The 17220-nt window shown below is 43.0% G+C and overlaps 1 protein-coding gene across 5 annotated transcripts in view; it reads right to left on the bottom strand.

The window, feature by feature from the left end:
• Window positions 1–333: 333 nt before the first annotated feature.
• Window positions 334–17220, bottom strand: part of ELF2 (E74 like ETS transcription factor 2) — a 28453-nt gene continuing 11566 nt past the window's right edge. For 4 of the 5 annotated variants that reach the window (XM_064711355.1, XM_064711359.1, XM_064711356.1 and 1 more), the window contains 6 exons: window positions 7651–7764; window positions 6506–6679; window positions 5460–5546; window positions 2997–3189; window positions 2278–2631; window positions 334–2046 (listed from right to left, as the gene is read on the bottom strand). In XM_064711355.1, coding sequence (XP_064567425.1) covers window positions 1419–2046; window positions 2278–2631; window positions 2997–3189; window positions 5460–5546; window positions 6506–6679; window positions 7651–7764 — 1550 coding nt within the window. In that variant the 3' untranslated portion in view covers window positions 334–1418. Of the gene's footprint in view, window positions 2047–2277; window positions 2632–2996; window positions 3190–5459; window positions 5547–6505; window positions 6680–7650; window positions 7765–14246; window positions 14396–17220 lie in introns of those variants that run through there. The other variant, XM_064711357.1, reaches the window with a different exon arrangement.

Here is a 17220-nt window from a genome sequence, read left to right as displayed (position 1 = left end):
TCACGCCATGCAGATGGACTGGAAATACAGAGCCACCATCAGGTGCAGCTGGAGGAGCAGCTGGGTAGCTCACAGAGCCCATGTGTATGACCACCATACTGAAAACATCGAGGAACTGGACCTCTGCCAGAAGATACCTCACCAGCAAGCTCCACAGGTATTTACACAAATGAGTGAGAGAGCTGGCCAGCCCTTTGAAGCAGGGAGGAGTCCCAAAATTTCACACTGTATCATCTATATTAGGATGAATGCCTGGAAGATTTCAAGTAAGAAAAAAGGTTAACAGGTTAGCAGAAAGGAAGAAGGAAAAAACAAACAGCACACCAAACACCATTAAATTTTCTTCCTGTATTTCATTAAAACCTACTTGAATACACTTTGAAACAAGAGTACAACAAAATAGAATATACTTCAAATGTTGAATATACAAACTATTATAGTTCGTTCTGAACACTGGTACTTCCCTCTTAACTTCAACTAAAAAAAATTTACAGGTTTAGAACTACCTGACAAAAGCTCATGCTGGGCGTGACCTTTGAAGTGAGAGTAGAGCTGAAACTGAAATGTATGCACAGATGTCAAGGCTAAGTGAGAGAAACAGGCATGGTACAGCAGAAGGCAGAAAACCTGCTGCTACTTTGTCCACGATTAAGAAATTTAGACAGACTTTTAACTACCATACAAAATATGTTACATGTTATTCTATAACAATACTGTGCTAGGTACAAGGTTTTTAAAAAATTTGTTTTAATAAAAAAGCTTTACACAAACAAGCCATTAGCTTATTTCAAGAAAGATAACTGAAAATCAGTCTAAGGCTTTCAATTTGAATCTGCTTAAGCTGTATGATACAAAAATCCCTCCAGGCCTCTGTCTTCTTTTAGAAGCTCTTTAATCTCCTTTATTTCACTTCCTACAACACCTAGTAGCATAGTTTTTCACATAGCACCAGTTGAGTACTGTGGGCACACAGTAGTAATCGCTGGTATGCACATAAAATGCATCAAATTTGCCATTTGTGTAACAATGAGACTTTCCTCTCCCCCTGAAAACTAAAAACCAAGGCAAACCTCTCACACAGCTCTCTCTTAGTGTTTCAGGTCTTAGTGTAGCTTGGTAACCGGTAGCGTAGTGAAATTGTTTGGTCCCTTTTCAGTCCCTCTCTCTTTCATTCTCCATAGGTTCAGCTGTTTCCCAACTGGAAGAGGCAGTTTGTAATCAGCGTATCAGCGTGCTTTAAGTCCCACTGAAACACGGGAAAATAATTTTTTTCCAGTAAGTCTTCAACATATGCATGTTTATTAACATTCCACAACTCTCCTTTATGACTTGGCGGGGCCTCCACATCCCTCCCCCAATCACGTCAGTATATTCAAAACCGTAACAGTCAGAAGTCCGTGCTGGAAGAAACCTATTCTTCATTTTTCACACGTGATGATTCCTTCTGTTTTCATTGTTACAGGAAGGGCAATGGCTGAGGGTGTACTAACTACTACTACGTGGGTTACAGTCTTGCTTCCATCCACTGGCTTCTCCTCCTTTACCAGCTGCAGTGTTTTCACTTCACATTCCTGTTTCAAGGCGGCCGTGTCTGATTTAACTTCTGGGCCTTTGAGAAGGGCACTGATCACCCTGGGCGGAGTCTGGCCCGAGGCCTGCTGAGCAGGAACCGACAGTCTCATTACAGGTGTCCCATGGGCTATGGACACGGGGGTCAGTGCTCTCACAGCCAGCGGGGCTCCCACGATGTTGATACTCCCTGACCCCGACAGGCTCGTTTTTGTTTGCAGCTGACACTGCGTGAGTTGCGTGGCAGGGATCGTGATGATTTTGGTGGGCTGCATTGTGATTTTGTCTCCATTTTCAGCAGAGGTTGGCATCACAGTAGGGATTGTCTGGATTACTACCTTTGGGGTTGTTGCTGTGGTTGGACTCGTGTTGGTTATTAACGGTGACCCTGCATTTACTGACTGCACTGCCACAGTGGAGATTTTCTGTCCCAGAGAGGTCATGACAACGGGCACTTGCATTGCCACTCGAACAGTCCTACAAGATAAACGTGTGTGTTTAGGCCAAAACACAGGGCACCCTCACAGATGACGACAAGGACAGGCAGTTCCAAGAGAGACAGGTTTTTAACTGGTTCTTAAAAAAACCCAAACCTAACCGTAACAAAAAAATGAAAAAGCCAAACCAGCAAACAAAGAGCCCAACCCCAAACCTTTTGCACATCTAGCAATAGGACTTTGTAAATTTAACAGGCCCATTAACACAAACCTGGGAGCTGATGTTGCTGGGACAGTAGCAGTGGTAGTAGAAGGATGAGATGAGGATGTGTCATGAGCTGGTGAGGCAATATTCACAACTCTGGTGACTGCTTTTTCTGTTCTGGTACAGCTTAACTGAGAGGAATTTTTTCCTCCACGTGCAGAGGTTGCTGCTTTTAAAAGGTTTTCTGCAGATAAAGACACTCTTTCCAGGGACTTTTCATCTGTAGGCATTGACAAATCTTCATTGCAGGACTCACTTTTGTCATCATCTATGACAACTATATTTTTTGGCATCTCCTTAAACTGATACACAAGCCTCTGTCCCTCAACCTTTGCCAGGATTCCTCTTTGATAGTAGTATCTGCAAGTAAAGTACAATTAAGTATTAAGCAACATTTTAAAGAAAACGTCATTCTGAGCTAACAAGAAAACCTGAAGTTATCACAGTAAAATCTACAGTGTAAGGAGGTATGGAAAGAAGCTCTTAGAACACACTGGCAAATGATCTGAAGGATCTACCTGAAAAAAATCGTACCTTTCAAATACATACTTCAGGAATTAAAATTGCAAATTTACTGGTAATATAAAAAGTTACAGGGACTGCAAGACCAAAGGCTAAATCTGCAAAAGGGCAAAGTTTTTTAAATTTCAGAACCTTTATATTTCTATGGGCAAAAATAAGATTTTAAACTGTAATAGATAACCTAAGGATCTAAGAGTTTTTACCTGAGAGCTCTTCCCATAGTCTCATAGTTCATGTCAGGCTTGTTTTTGTGTTTTCCCCAGAGTTTGGAGACAGCTTTTGAATCCACAAGTTTAAATATTCCTTTCTCTCTCTGAGTCCATTTAATATATCGAGGACATGTATTTTTGTCCTGAAGAAGGTCCAACAGGAACTCCCATAAGTATGTTGTATTTCCTACAATCAGAAAGCATTTTTGTGTTAGAAAACCACTTTTAAAGATAACAGAAAGTTCTCCATATGACCTGCATTACAAGCCATGTTACACAGAGGATGTGACCTGCACATAGTCATTCACTCTGTTAAATTTAATGAAGTTTCCATAAATATTTACATTCTGAAAGAGCTAATCCAAGTAATTAACTCTACAACACAGGAGCCTGCCTGTTCAATCCAATACCCATTTTCTTGAAAAGAAGTATGGGAGGGTGTTCCAAGTCAGTACCTATCTATGCAGCAGGACGAGCGCTAGAATTTTCTTCTCATATTTGATTAAACAGGGCATGAAATGCCAGTACATTTTATGACACTGCAAACCAGGAGGATATAAATATGTAATTTTTAAAAGGCATACAACCTGCAGCAACAAACCATCTCAACTGTGGTTAAGTTTGTCTGGGATCTGGGACTCTCAAACCAACTGGTGGCACCCCATGTTCTAACCCTTCCCAAGAGCTGTTGCAAAAATGTAAGTGGGCTTCAGGATTAGAAAGCAAACAGGAACTTCAAGAGAATAAATAAGCCATAGGGCACAATTAAATCACATTTACAGCTGCCTCACTTTGCACCAGAAAGTATCCAGAATGCACAAAGGAAGGAATGCCAACAAGGGATCCCCTTTCCAAATGTGCACAATCATCTCTCATTCTCCATGACTTAACTCTGATAGTACTAAACTGTAGAATAATTCCTGATTTTCCAAACCCATGCTGCATATGAAATAGCCTACCTTTGCAAGTGTTTTTTAAAATAAGTAACAAAAATTAAATCCAGTTAAAAATATTTTGTAGGACATCAAGAAAAAAAATTAATTTATTCCAGTTGTAGTATAAAATATGGAATGAGACACTTCATGAGAACAAGAGATATATGTAGGTCATTAGGAAGTGCCAGAGAAATGAAATAAATTTAAAAGAAAGCTAAAAAATCTCCTGAAAACCACAGAGCAGTACCATCTCCCACTTTATAAAACAAGAAGCTATAGAGCTGAATTCACCAGCACAAAAGGGAGAACTTTTTCAAATCATTTGTCCAGGAAACTAGGACCTAGGACAACTGGAAAGTACTGTTCAGGTAAAAGAAAGCTGTAATGCTAAAATCTGAAATAGAAAGAAAGACAAGGATTCAAGAAGACTACAGAAAAAGGAAATAATTAAACAAGAGGTATTTTTAAATACAGCAGATACAAAATCTGTCATCTTCACTGAAGTCCAGTGCTACACCAAATCTAAAGCAACTCTGGGCACTGTAGGGAAGTTTAATCAGTGTTTGCACTGGTTTCCATGAGCAAACATCTCCATGAAGTCAGTCCCATTCTTCCTTGCCCTATTGACAAAGCTGATGACTCAGGAGCTGTAGCCAGATAAGGAATTATGTAAACAGCAGAGACCTTGCTTTTAACCAAATGTCAAAATAGCAGTGGAGCTGACTACAGCACACTCTTTCAGCTGGCACGCTGCTACTCCAAGTCACTAAGCTGTTACTGCCAGCCACAGCAACATCTCAGAACAACCACCAGGGCACCAAGTGGAGGCAAGATCCAGATGTGTCACCTGCAGCCAGGGAAGAGCTGATACATGGCACACCACCCCAAAGGTAACCTGAGAGCTCATGTCCCAGCCTGTCTTCTTGCAGAATGAGTGGCAGGGGCTTGGAGCCCAAGAAAGGAACCCCTATTTATCAGGAGAAACATCAGAACTCTTCTGCACATAATGCTCCACTCAACCAATACAGAAACACATCATCATTTGTTTTTCTCCTTAAACTGAACTGAACTTATATTCCTACTGAAGTTTGTCAATTAACTAAGAAATAATATTTCCAACCTTATTACCTTTACTTCCAACCATCACCTTACTAAATGCTCATGTGCTGCTGTCTCTACTTGAAAGCAAGTCTTAGAGCAGTAGCTTAATAAATTATGTGTGTAGCACTAAGTTGAAACATAACACAAAAGACATCACGAGTCAATAACCACAAAGTAAAGCAAATAAAAAATGAGAAAACCTATTAACTGAGGAGGGTACTAGAAAAGATGCCTAGAGCACATCCTAGATACATCCTTGAGCTAGATCTTGTACAAACAAATTTAAAGACATTGAATAAAACTCTAGTAAAATAAATACAATCTCATCCATCACATTTTTAAAGATATGTACATTTCCTGTGATAAATACCATGGAGATACATTGCTTATTTTTAAAGACTCAATGAATGGAAAAACATACCTTTGCCTTCTCTAGGTTTCTTCTTGATACCTAGATCTGGAGAGCCATCAGATAAAGCTGATTGCTGGGTCTTGGGCTTACGGCCAGCTGCACATAACACATGGGGAAAAAGAAGTATTAATCATATGCAGAGTAAATTTTATAGTTTGCCTTTGCTGAAAAAAGCAGTTTGTGCATTTCCCCCCTGCTGTTTCCTTGCCACAGGTATGGATAAACTTTGATTCTTAGATTACTACTGCACATCCAGTGCATTTACCATTCGGTTGCTTACTTCATAGGCGGATTTAACTCAATTGCAGACAAGTTAAAGTGCATTTTTATTAATTCTAAGACTCAAAGACCTTGGATTTGTATCATTTTATCAGAACATTGCATTTGTTTCCCTCTAAATTACAAGTAAATGTTCTATCTCAGCATGTCTGGAAACTATTAAATCAATGTTCCTAAAGCTATGTGAACTGTATTGATGCCTCTAACAAAACTGCTAGACCAGAGACAGCAACCCTACCAAGTGCCCACCTCTCATGTGACAGCAAAATGCTTAGAAATCAAACACTGTTCTGAACTGATTCTCCTCCAAGACATGCCAATTAGACAGGAAAGAGAAAAATTTCACAAATAAGATCTTATCATGATTTTGTAAACTGATTTATGGGTTTTTTAAAGTTAGAATTTACCCTGATGCTTAATTGCATGAACCCCAAGTCTACCATCTCACCAAATATACCCACATTTCACACAAAGTGGCTACCTACCACAAAGGTCCTCTTTGAACACTCTACCCTTCCTCCACTTTGTGTTAAAACACAGAACACAGAAACCATCTTCCTTCATGGCTTGTCAAAGCCCACTCTCTTGCTCCCTCTTTTTTCTTGATGCAGACCCATTTTTCTAAGAACTCACATTTCAGACTCCCATCAATCTGTTTGTAAGAGCAAAGAGATCAGACCATCCAATCCATCCTCCCCTGTATCAACTGCACCATCCATGGCAGTGGACAACAGAAGAAAAATTTTGAGATTGCTCCTATGAAAAGCCATATGTACCCTTTTTCTTTTTCAGTGGCTCATGGATATCAGGGGAAGTTGGAACAGGAGACACATCCATTTGTTCAGATTCCTCTGTTGATACTTCCACCACGGTTTCTGTGATCACATCAGGTCTCATGGCTGCATGGATAAATTCTGGGGTGGACACACAAGGAGGGACAAAAACTTCCACTACAAGAGAAGAAAAAAAGAATATCTGATGAAGTTTCTACCTGATTTTATTTTAATGTATCTTACATAAAATTACTTTAAACAAAGCATATGCAACACTATATAAAGTTTCTGCTCCAAAATCCTGTCACCTTGAAAATCAATCCAGCTCTCCAAAACATGCACACTTGTCAGTAGTTTTAGGCAAAAACAAGTACCACACCAATATTCTTCAGAACCAAACTCAACTTTGTTTTAAACAAATTAGAGCTTCATCTTTGATCATTACTCTGATCTCCACTTCCTATTTTGTAGCTTTTGCATTTCAGTTTGATCATTATTTCATCCAACATATATTAAATAACTTCAGAAGGGACATCAGTTAAAGTAACCATCAACATTAAGGTTTGGTTTTTCAGACTGGTGACACTGTGCAACACATTGGTTTTGGGTATTCTTTATAAAATGGAAAGATGAATAGAAATACTTTTCCCTTAAAATAACTCTATTTCAGCAATTTAAAATGTCAGATTCACAGAACCCAGAAGGACTGGGGTTAGAAGGGGACCTGGTCCAACTCCATGCTCAAGCTGTGCCACCTAGAGCTGGTTGCCCAGGATCCTGTACTTTTTAGTATCTCCAAGGATGGAGTCCCCAAGGCTTCTCTGGTCAATCTGTGCCAGAGCTCTGTCACCTGCACAGTGAAAAAGTATTCCATGATCTTTAGGGGGAAAAAAATTAACTTTAAATATGTTGTTACTCAGCTGTCTCTTCCCAACAAACCCTCTCAGATAAATTCTTTTATCTGTCAGTATACATGTTGCAGGGTGGAGAAATCATGTAAAACTCAAACAAATCAGTAGTTTTTAAATATGCAGGCAAATGTTTAAACAGCATACAGCTCTTCACAGAAACAGGCTTCCCATTTTGCTTGTCTTACTGATTAGTAGAAGGAGAAATGGCTCCCAGAGCAGAGACTGTGGCTGACATACCAGGACTCCTGGCATCTCTCAGGCAGGTAGGAGACTCCATATGAAGCAAGGCCTCTGCAGCTTCAATTGTCTTATCTGTGCAGTGCACATTACTGCCATGAACTGATGCTTCTACTGCAGAAGGATACAAAAGAATTATGAGAACAGGTTACTTATACAAGTCCACATGTATCCCTGTACAACTATATTCTCAATCTTTAACACGAAAACCACAGGATTATCAGATGTCTTCACACCTTTTATACCTTCCTGTCAACAGAAATATTTAGGGAAGGCATAAGACAAGCAGAACTGACACTGTCACTTCCTAGATTAGATTTCTAGTTCACAAGGAAGCTACTCATTTCCATGAGGAGTTCAAGAGCTTACAGAAAGAGACTGAGATTTGTCTTCTGCCTTCAAATTAACCAGAAAAAAACAGATGAGGATGATTACAAATTAATGCAGCAGAACAGAGAAGCAGTACCACCTCCAGCTATTATCCCATTAAAACCTAAAGGTCATCTCTTCAAATTTTCAGTCTTTTTGATAAATATATACATATACATGTCTATGTATATACAAATATATGCAAATACAAGACTAGTTTCCAAAACATACATCCTGTTTTGATTTCTGACACTGAAAATAATTTTGAGTTCGTTTTAGCAGGTTGGTTGTTAAAAAAAACACAAAGCACAACAAACGGTATAAAGAGTGTGCTTTATGCAAAAACTAAGGGAAGAAGGTAAAAAAAAGTTCTTTTTTCAAGTTCTGAAAATCTAGGAAAACTAATTAATCAAAAATAATGTAACTTCAAGAGAGCACAGTTAAGTTTGACACAGTGCAGATCACAGCACCAACACAAAAAACCCCAATGTACCAAGCAAAACCACAATTCTATGCAAAGCTAAATCCATATTCCTCACCCCTGTAAAGGTTTGGAAAAGTGGTGAGTGCAGAAACACCTGTTGCCCATTATCCACCCTCTGGCCAAGGTAGCTGTCTCTCTTCAGTTGCTCTTTCCATTTATGGCCATCTGCTCTAAGCTGAGCCACTCCAGCCAGGCAGCCGGCAACCAGGAGATCTATGTTTAGCCTGAGCACAGTCACCTATCTCTAGTATCACAGAATTAAAGAGGATTTGGGAATAATTCTCCACAAAAACATCAAGGCACGGATGCCGTTACTGAAAAAAGCTGAGAAATACCTCGAGGTTTGTTTAGTGAAGAGCAGGCAAACACAATGCCAGAGTTACCTCTGACTTAGGGAAACACCAGACACACAGAGATTATTCCCTGCAGGCTCACATGGGAAAGCCTTCCAGCATACTGCAGTTCTCACAAATGCAGGGATTAAAAACCTGAAAAATCTACTAGCCAGCAGATGAAACATATCAACCAGAAGCAGAAAGTGGACGAGATGTGGAAGATGCAGAAATGCAAAACTACAGGTGACAAAGTTCTTGCTGCCCACTTGCACACTGGCTGATGGGATTCCCACCACAGCCTGTTAGCCCATGGCCTGGGATGCTATTTAGAGGGCTTTATCTTTTGGAACAGTAGATGCCTGTTAAGGCTGCATTCCAGCACTGCTTCACCCCAGGCTGTGAACAATAAAACCTGACCTAAGAGCACAGGAAAATCAGGGAAGGGTCTTTATTTTGCACTCTGTCCTTGGATACCCAGTGGCCACCAGCAGGAATTATGCACCATGAGCCCCTTTCCCCAGCTGCAAACCCTGGATGCTCCCCATGCTTGGCCAAGTGTTTCCTTCCCAAGCAGCTGTTTGGTTACATCCAAAGTCCTGACCACCTGCATGGTAACAGAGCAGCCCTCCTGCAGCAGGAAACCCTCTGACTAAACAGTTCTCTTCCTAAACAAAAGTTTCAATTGCACAGAATTTGATTACTAAGTTTCCCTCATCTACCTGATAAAAATTTTTACTGATTATCAGAATACAGGAACAATGTTCAGATAGTTGATAAAAAACGTGTAAATTCTACAACACTACTGAAGTTAGAAAATCCAAATCAGTATTTATATGTGCTATTATTTTAATGCATGCAATAAGATTCAAAGCATGTCAGTAAAGCTTCTCCAACCAGATAGCTGCTTCTGTGCCATTAGGTTCAGTATATAAAGGACTTTTGTAAAGAAATTCAAACTCAGATGACAAATTTCAGTTTTAAGAGGGTATTGAATTCACTACCTCCTAAATGCTTAAAAGCATACAAAACTTTCCTACAGAGAACAGTTTAGATGCTGCACCACAACTAAGAGGTACTTAGCAGAGGGCAGGAACCAGGCAAGAAACAAACATAGCAGAAAGCCACCTATGTACTTTTCCAGCACTAGGATATTCTGCTGAAGGATCAGAGGGGAGGAAAAGGAAATACAACCAGCATTGGGGACTAGGACTGCAGAACTGTAACAGAAAAGCAAAGGAGCCACTCAACCTCTCTCCTAAGCAACCCTTCAATGTCCAATAAAAACAGCACTATCTACTCCTCAAAGCCTCTGACACTTGAAAACACACACTTCACAAGTGCTTTTCCCATGGGAGCTACTTGGGACTCCACTAAGAATGTCACCTAAAACGTATCAAGCAAAAATAGTAACACTCCTGGCTTTGGCTGAACAACACATGCTGTCTGTCTGTCACGACAGTTCGCAAAGTAATCTAACATTGCCAGAAGGACAGCTATTAAAACACTTACTAAATTCAGTTCTATTACCAAGTTTCAAGCCTTCCCAGCTAACTAATTCTCCTTTACCCAGTACATGGGTTTTAGCCTTAGAGGCATTTGTGAACATCAGGAGTTTGCATTTCCTCACGGGGAATGTTTGCTGCACCAACACAGTGGGAAGGAAAAAAAAGAGAAATTTGTATCTAGCATGTCAGAAAGATATTTATGTAAAATACCTTTCTGACATGCTAGAAAATGTCTAATGAAAGACAGCATGTCAGAGTGCTCAGACAGAAGACATGGTACCCAAAACCAGCTAAAACACCCATCCTAAAAGATGAAGTGAGGGAACAGGCTCTCTCAGAGAAGGGACAAGAAAAAAACAGGCAGCTCTCCTTGCAAATGACCAGACCAAGTGTCATCAACTAAATTATACTTGTAGCACAACAGTTCTCACAAAAAAAAAGATGGAGAGAAAAGGAAAACAAAACAAGTAGGATTCCACAATTAAAAAAAGACAACTTCCCAAGACTTTGACGTACAAGTATCACAGTTCTAATCAAAGACTGAAGTGTGTCACCCACTTCTCTAAAAATGCCCAATTCTATTTCTATTATATTAATGCTATCAACTATATTCAAGACCTCCAAGCTAAAATAGACTGCATTGTTTCAGTAAACAATACAAGGGGTAGGTCTGTTATATTATACAATCATTTCAGAAAGAACTGTAACTCGCCCAAATGAAGCAAAGTAGTTTATGTGGATGGAAGCAAATTTTCCACACTTCTGTAACTGAGTAATGAGAGAACTGCCATTTACTCATCCAGAACACACGAGAGCTTATCTTCCATTCTTTAAAATCAAATCTCATCTTACTGCTTTTATTAAAGACTCTGAGTCCTTGGCACATGATTTTAGAATATTTAATTTAAAATTTTTGATCTATTTATAGAAAAAAACCTCAAAAAGCAAATTCAGATATAAAGTGTAAATAGATAAGTAGGCTAGTTGATATCTATCTTCACTGTTGGCCTAATGTTTGCTAACTCCACTTTCTACCCAAATAGTGTGTATAGTAGATTATTCAAGGTTCTCAACAGCTGTTACAAAATACTAACCTTGGTAATTAAGTCTGAAAGGGCTGTACTTTGGATTTACAGAAAAAAACTGTGGCAACACTCATTTGGTAACAATGTCCCCCCCCTTTTAACATAAGGCTAACAAAATTATTGAAAGCAATTTATGAGACTGAAAAAATGGATTGATATTTTCAAAATGGTCTTCTTTTGCACTGCACTGCAGTAGCACCTGCAATAGCTTACCCTTTAATGCTGTCAGGCAATCAAAGCAACATTTTACTGAAGAATTCACAATTCCAAGCATGGAACTCAGTAGAGTGACTACCTATACACTAACAGACCTCATTAAAGTTTACTGACGTTCATGTGCTTGTTTTATTTCAGCATTTAAAATCAGCAGTGGAAGTCAGCAAGAGTGCTTAAACAACATCTTAATTAAAAGCAGTTGAATTGCCTCTATAGGTAATACCCAGAAATCTTTCTGTATGCAAAACCTGACTTGGAAAAGAAAACATTCTTCAGTTTACTGCTTGTTTCATGGCAGACATTTATTCAGAAACCAAAAACCAGTTTCTTGGGTTTTTCAATACTTCCCTAAGCCTGCCTCTGCTCAAGACTCTCAGCTGCACACAACGTAAGGATGATGCCTAACCCACTGCATAAAGGCAGATCAATAACAAAGATGAGAGCAACCATCTCAAAACACTTGTTTCACTGTGAGCCATATGTTATCAGCCCGATATTGACAGAAATATTAACTACAAAGCCAAAACATAACTTTGTAAAGTCATTTAGGAGTTGCTGTTACAACAGGCAATTAAGAGAACTCTAAGCAGTAATAATTTTGGTCCATCTTGTTTCCCACAGTTATTAAACACTGAAGTTTTGTCAACACTGAAACCAGCAGCCATGGGAAAAAGCAACATGTAATTATTATAATTCCTTAGGATAAAGAATTCCTCACTTAAATCCACGTGATATCTACATACAAAATGAAGTAAACAGAAATGGTATCTTGATAGTATGATGATGGGAATACTAGATATGCATAGGTATCACTCACTGCAATGCAAATATGGAAAAAAAAGGAATTAATTGGTTGGGCTAATGAAATTAGTATGACAAAGGACATCAAAAAGAGCAATGCAAAGGCCATTCATTATTTATCTAAGGTCTGGCTCTCAAGCAATCTAGTTACAGTGACTTAAGAAGGTGTTGACACAATGACCAACTACTTAAACGTTCTCTATTCCTGGACAATCAAAAGTAAAAAACAACTCACTGAGACCTGCAGAAATCAAAGTTGTTCGGCTGGCAAAGTCAAGCTATTGCTCCATTTCAGACCCAAGCGTCAAAATGCTTAGGACCTACTCCGTTATGCAGCACAACAGTTTTTCACTGCTTTGTAGTATATTTTTCCAGGTCTGGGGTGTGGGTAATCCTCCTCCAAAAAACCCTGGGTATTTTTCCACATTGAATAAAATAAATGATGATGATGATGTGACTTGGCCCTTTCTGAAAACATGTCTTAATACACTGATAAATGACAGAGCATTTATCTTTAGGCCTCTAAAAACCCACTGCCATGTCAATGCAAAGCCAGTATTAAGCTTGACTCTCTCTGAAAACTCATGTGCAGCTACTGCACAACTTTCATTACCTATAATGCCATACACTGTACTGTTTATGGTTCCAAGGACCACTTTTAGAAGTTCAGATTCATGATGTAAAGGCAAAAATAAAACCAGATCTAGTACAACTTCGGTGGAGAACTGAATGCCTGACACTGCATTTGAGCTTTGGGTCAGTGGTAATCTTGCTGGTTCTCCAGGGCTTTACCACACTTTAAGACAAGTCTGCGATCACCGGAGTATCCTGCTGTCAGACGGATATAACGGAACGAGGCCAAACCACGCAGGGCTCAGAACACAACCCCGAACAAGCGCTGCAGCTCGGGCAGACGGCCCTGCCCCGGCAGCGGCTGCGCCCGGCGGCTGCAAGGTCCGGCGGTGCGGAGAGAAAGCGCGGCGGCGGCAGGGCCCGGCATTCCCGCCGCGGGGCAGCTTCGGCCCGGCCCGGCCCGGCGCACCGCCCGCCCGTGCCCCGCCCGCCGGGGGCGCCCGCAGGCAGGCGCGGCCACGTGCGGCGGCGGCGCGGCCACTTCCGTGTTTACAGTCGGCTCCCCCCGGTGCCGCGCGCGCCCGCCGCGCCGCCACTCCCGCGCCCGCCGCGCGCCCATTGGCGGCCGGCGCCCCCCGCCTCCCCCGCGCGGGGCCCCGGGGGAACGCGCCGCTTCCGCTACGAGGCGCGCGTGGGGGAGGGGGCGCCGCCGCCCCCCCGCGTCGCACACGTGGGGCCGCGGCCCTGCCGGCGGCGCCTCCTCCCGCCCCGCCGCCGGAGCCGAGTTTAAAAGGGCACGGGGGGCAGGCGCCGCGACAGCGGGGGACGCGCGCGGGGGTGCGGTGCCCGGGGAGACCGGGCCGCGGCCCTGCGTGCGGTGCGCGGCGGCACTCGGCCTGCCCGCTCAGACAGCGTGGCGGCAGCGCGAGGAGCGAGGAGAGGGCCGGGAAAGGCGGGAGGACAACAGCCCCGCGCACTTCCTGGTTCTCGCCCCAGCCTCCCAAACCCCGCTAAACTCCTCCGCGCGCCCCGTCGCAACTCGCGGCGGTGCCGCCCGCGCCGGGAGGCAAGTGCCGCGGGCCGGCCGCTACCAAGGTGATCACTTCCTGATTGCCCTCCATTGCCTCCCGCTCGCCGCCGGAGCGCGACGTGCGCCGCGTCCTTCCCCCCGCCCGCCCCGGCCCGTCCCCGCTCCCGCCCCACGTCGGCCCGGCGCGGCGCAGCTCACCGGCCCGAATGAGGAGGTCGAGCTGGTTCGTGGGCCCCTCATGCACGGACGCCGCCATGTTTACGCTGCCGGAGCGGCTTCACATTGACGGGCGGGCGCGCGCAGCGGCCGGCGGCGAGGCGCGCTCCCGCGGGCGGGCGGGCGGAGCGCTCACCGCCACGGCGCGCGGCGGCGGGAGCGCTTCCTGCGGGGCGGCGCGCGCGGTCCTTCCGCTGCCCGCCCCAGACAGGAAGTGCCGCGCCGGCTCCCGCCGCAGCGCGGGGGAACCGCCGGGCCCCGCGGCCGCCCCGCCGCACGCACGGGCAGCGCCTCCCGGCGCGGCCTCGGAGCCGCCCCAGGGCAAGGACGCGGCGCAGCCCCGCCAGCCCCGCAAGCCGCCAACGCCTTCCGCTCCATCTCCCCGCAGCCCTCGGCCATCCGCGCCTCCGTGCCCCGGTGACGCTTTGTGAGCGGGGCCAAACCGCCTACCGGTGTAACCCGGACAGGCCTCACCGAGGTGACCGCTGACGCATTAACAAGATTTCTCCTTGACAAGTCCCTAGGGCACCTATGTTAGTAACAACTGCCAGAAAAGCTCCGTGCCTGCAATCCACCCTATCTCCGTCAGAGGAACAGGGCCTATTCCAGTTAGCCAGCCTTCATCTCGGAAAAGATTTGTGGGGTGAAAAAAAAGTTTCATTGCTCTCTTAATTAAAAAAAAAAAACCCAAAGCACTACCACCACTTTTTGGGGCTGCATCCTCTCTCCCCTGAAGAACACCTGTGTCACTCACTAAGGCCACAGCCCTGGACAGAGGCACCAGTCAGGAGAAGACACTCTCCACACTTCCTACCCAGTCCATGCACTAATGACTCCCAGGGTAAAACTTGAGGGCTGCATACAAAGAGCAGCTGTGCCAAGAAAAGCCAAGTATGTCTCACACAGAGCGGTGCATGGAAATTACACACAGGAATTCCTTCATTAAACCACACACCTGAGCAGGCCTACAATGTTAAGTCAAGATCTCACAAACACCCACTGCCTACAGAGCCTTCCTTGAACACATCATCTGCACAGCTCCATTAAAAGAAGGCAAAGGGATCCAGCTGCAATCTGACTACACAATCTCTTCCCTTCTCAAGTTTCAGCAGTCCTGGAGCAGAAGGAACAATTTAGAAACAATTTTGCCCAGCACCGAAATCACAAAATCGTGTCCAGCAAAAATCAACTACAGCTGGTAAATTCAGTGCTTCAAACTCTTGACAAATACTATTCCTCCACTACAACTCTCAAGACACTATAGGAATACATTTTCATGACTGTATTTATAGATAATGTTTATAATATGCAATTAAAAAATCAGGCATTTTGTAGATAGCACTCATCTATTCCTGGGTGTAAGGAATTAAATTTGTTCAGTGCCTCATCGGATAAAGAGCAAGACCTGCAAGCAGCATCATTCACTGTCACATTCAAGAGAGGCCATGATACCTAAGGATAGGCCTGTGCTACAATTTGCCCATCAAGATCCTTCCACAGCCAGAAGCACGGACAAAAAAGGCACCTAGCCAGCTGTGAGGGCAAAAAGCTCTCATGCAGATCCAGCTTTGCCAACTGCACAGTGCTCCTGTCAGCTTTTGTTACTCAGAGAGCTGGAACAGCAGTGCTAACAAGAATTCCTCCCATCAGCACATTTCCACTAGGGGACTCTGCTGTATTCTCCAGCAGAAACTTTCCTAGTGGAGACAAGCCCAAGGACAAGAAAAGGCATTCTAGGCAGGCCTACACTTATATGTGCAATAAAATTTAACAGTTGTTCATTAGAACATCCTGAGATCGAAGTGGAAGCTTTACATGGTGCAGTTTAGCAACACCATAGCTTCAGCTTATGTACAGAGTACTGGAATAATCCTGTACTCCTGTCACATTGTGCACTTGTGTGTACCTCCTGTTGTTAAAAACTATAATTTACCCGCACTCCAAGCAATAAAATACAGTTTGAAAGTTTGTCTGTTTAGATCCAGATCAAAAGCTGTACTGAGATGCTAAATGCCTTTGAAGATCCACACCCATGTCAACAGGAATTCACACTACCATACTTCAGAAAAGGTGCACTCATAGTTTTTTTCCTTTTTTGATTGCTGTGTAATTCAGTGAGGATTGTTTACTGATGGCAGCTTCCAGTCAAAACCTGAAGTGTTTGACTCATACCCAATAGTTTTGCCTGAGATGTTTGGACTCCTTGAATAAGTGCATGCAAGTAATGGGCACTGTGTAACTTCTGACAAACCTCATAGGTCCAAAATTAAAAAAAGCCCAGAAAGTATTGAACATGAAATTCTTGATTTAACACCAGTTTCTTAAGCAGCATTTATTTACTACTGCAAGCACAGATTGAGCACAATGTTTGCCAGTGCACATGAAATGGACTTGAACAGCTGCACACAATTCTATTCAAATTCTGATCTAATAATTATAGAAGTAGCTGCTGTCTTCAACAGCAGGCCATCACTGCTCATAGCTATTGCTGCATTGCAAAGGTAACCATAGAAAGAAGCATTTTAACAGTTAAATGCCAGAAAACATACAAGATGATGCAGCCATCTGTTTTATCAGCACATCAACATAATCGTTACCATCCACTGCGGATTTGACAGTGGAAAATGCTCAAATAGCAAAATAACCACAAAGTGTCCCTGGAAGATGGAGGGAAATATTGAAGAAAGTGGTCCATGACCATGCCAAGCTCATTTTCTTAACTACACCATCTGAAGTCTAACAATACCAAAGTGTGTCACAATCTGTGCCTTTGAGTAAACTCAGGGTCCTGATGTTACTGAATAGTGAGAGCAATTAATGATTCCAAACAAAAAAAACAATGTATCCTCAGGATTTGGCACTACTTCTGACAAACTGAAACACACTTACTCAAAATAGCAAGTGTCTACATTTCAGCATTATTACTTGTGCATGCAGAGTAAGAAAATTCAGTGGT

Source organism: Zonotrichia leucophrys, chromosome 4 (genome assembly GCF_028769735.1).
Source record: "Zonotrichia leucophrys gambelii isolate GWCS_2022_RI chromosome 4, RI_Zleu_2.0, whole genome shotgun sequence".
NCBI lineage: Eukaryota > Metazoa > Chordata > Aves > Passeriformes > Passerellidae > Zonotrichia > Zonotrichia leucophrys.
The sequence above is the reverse complement of the archived record's forward strand: the minus strand, read 5'-3'. Positions and strand labels throughout refer to the sequence as shown.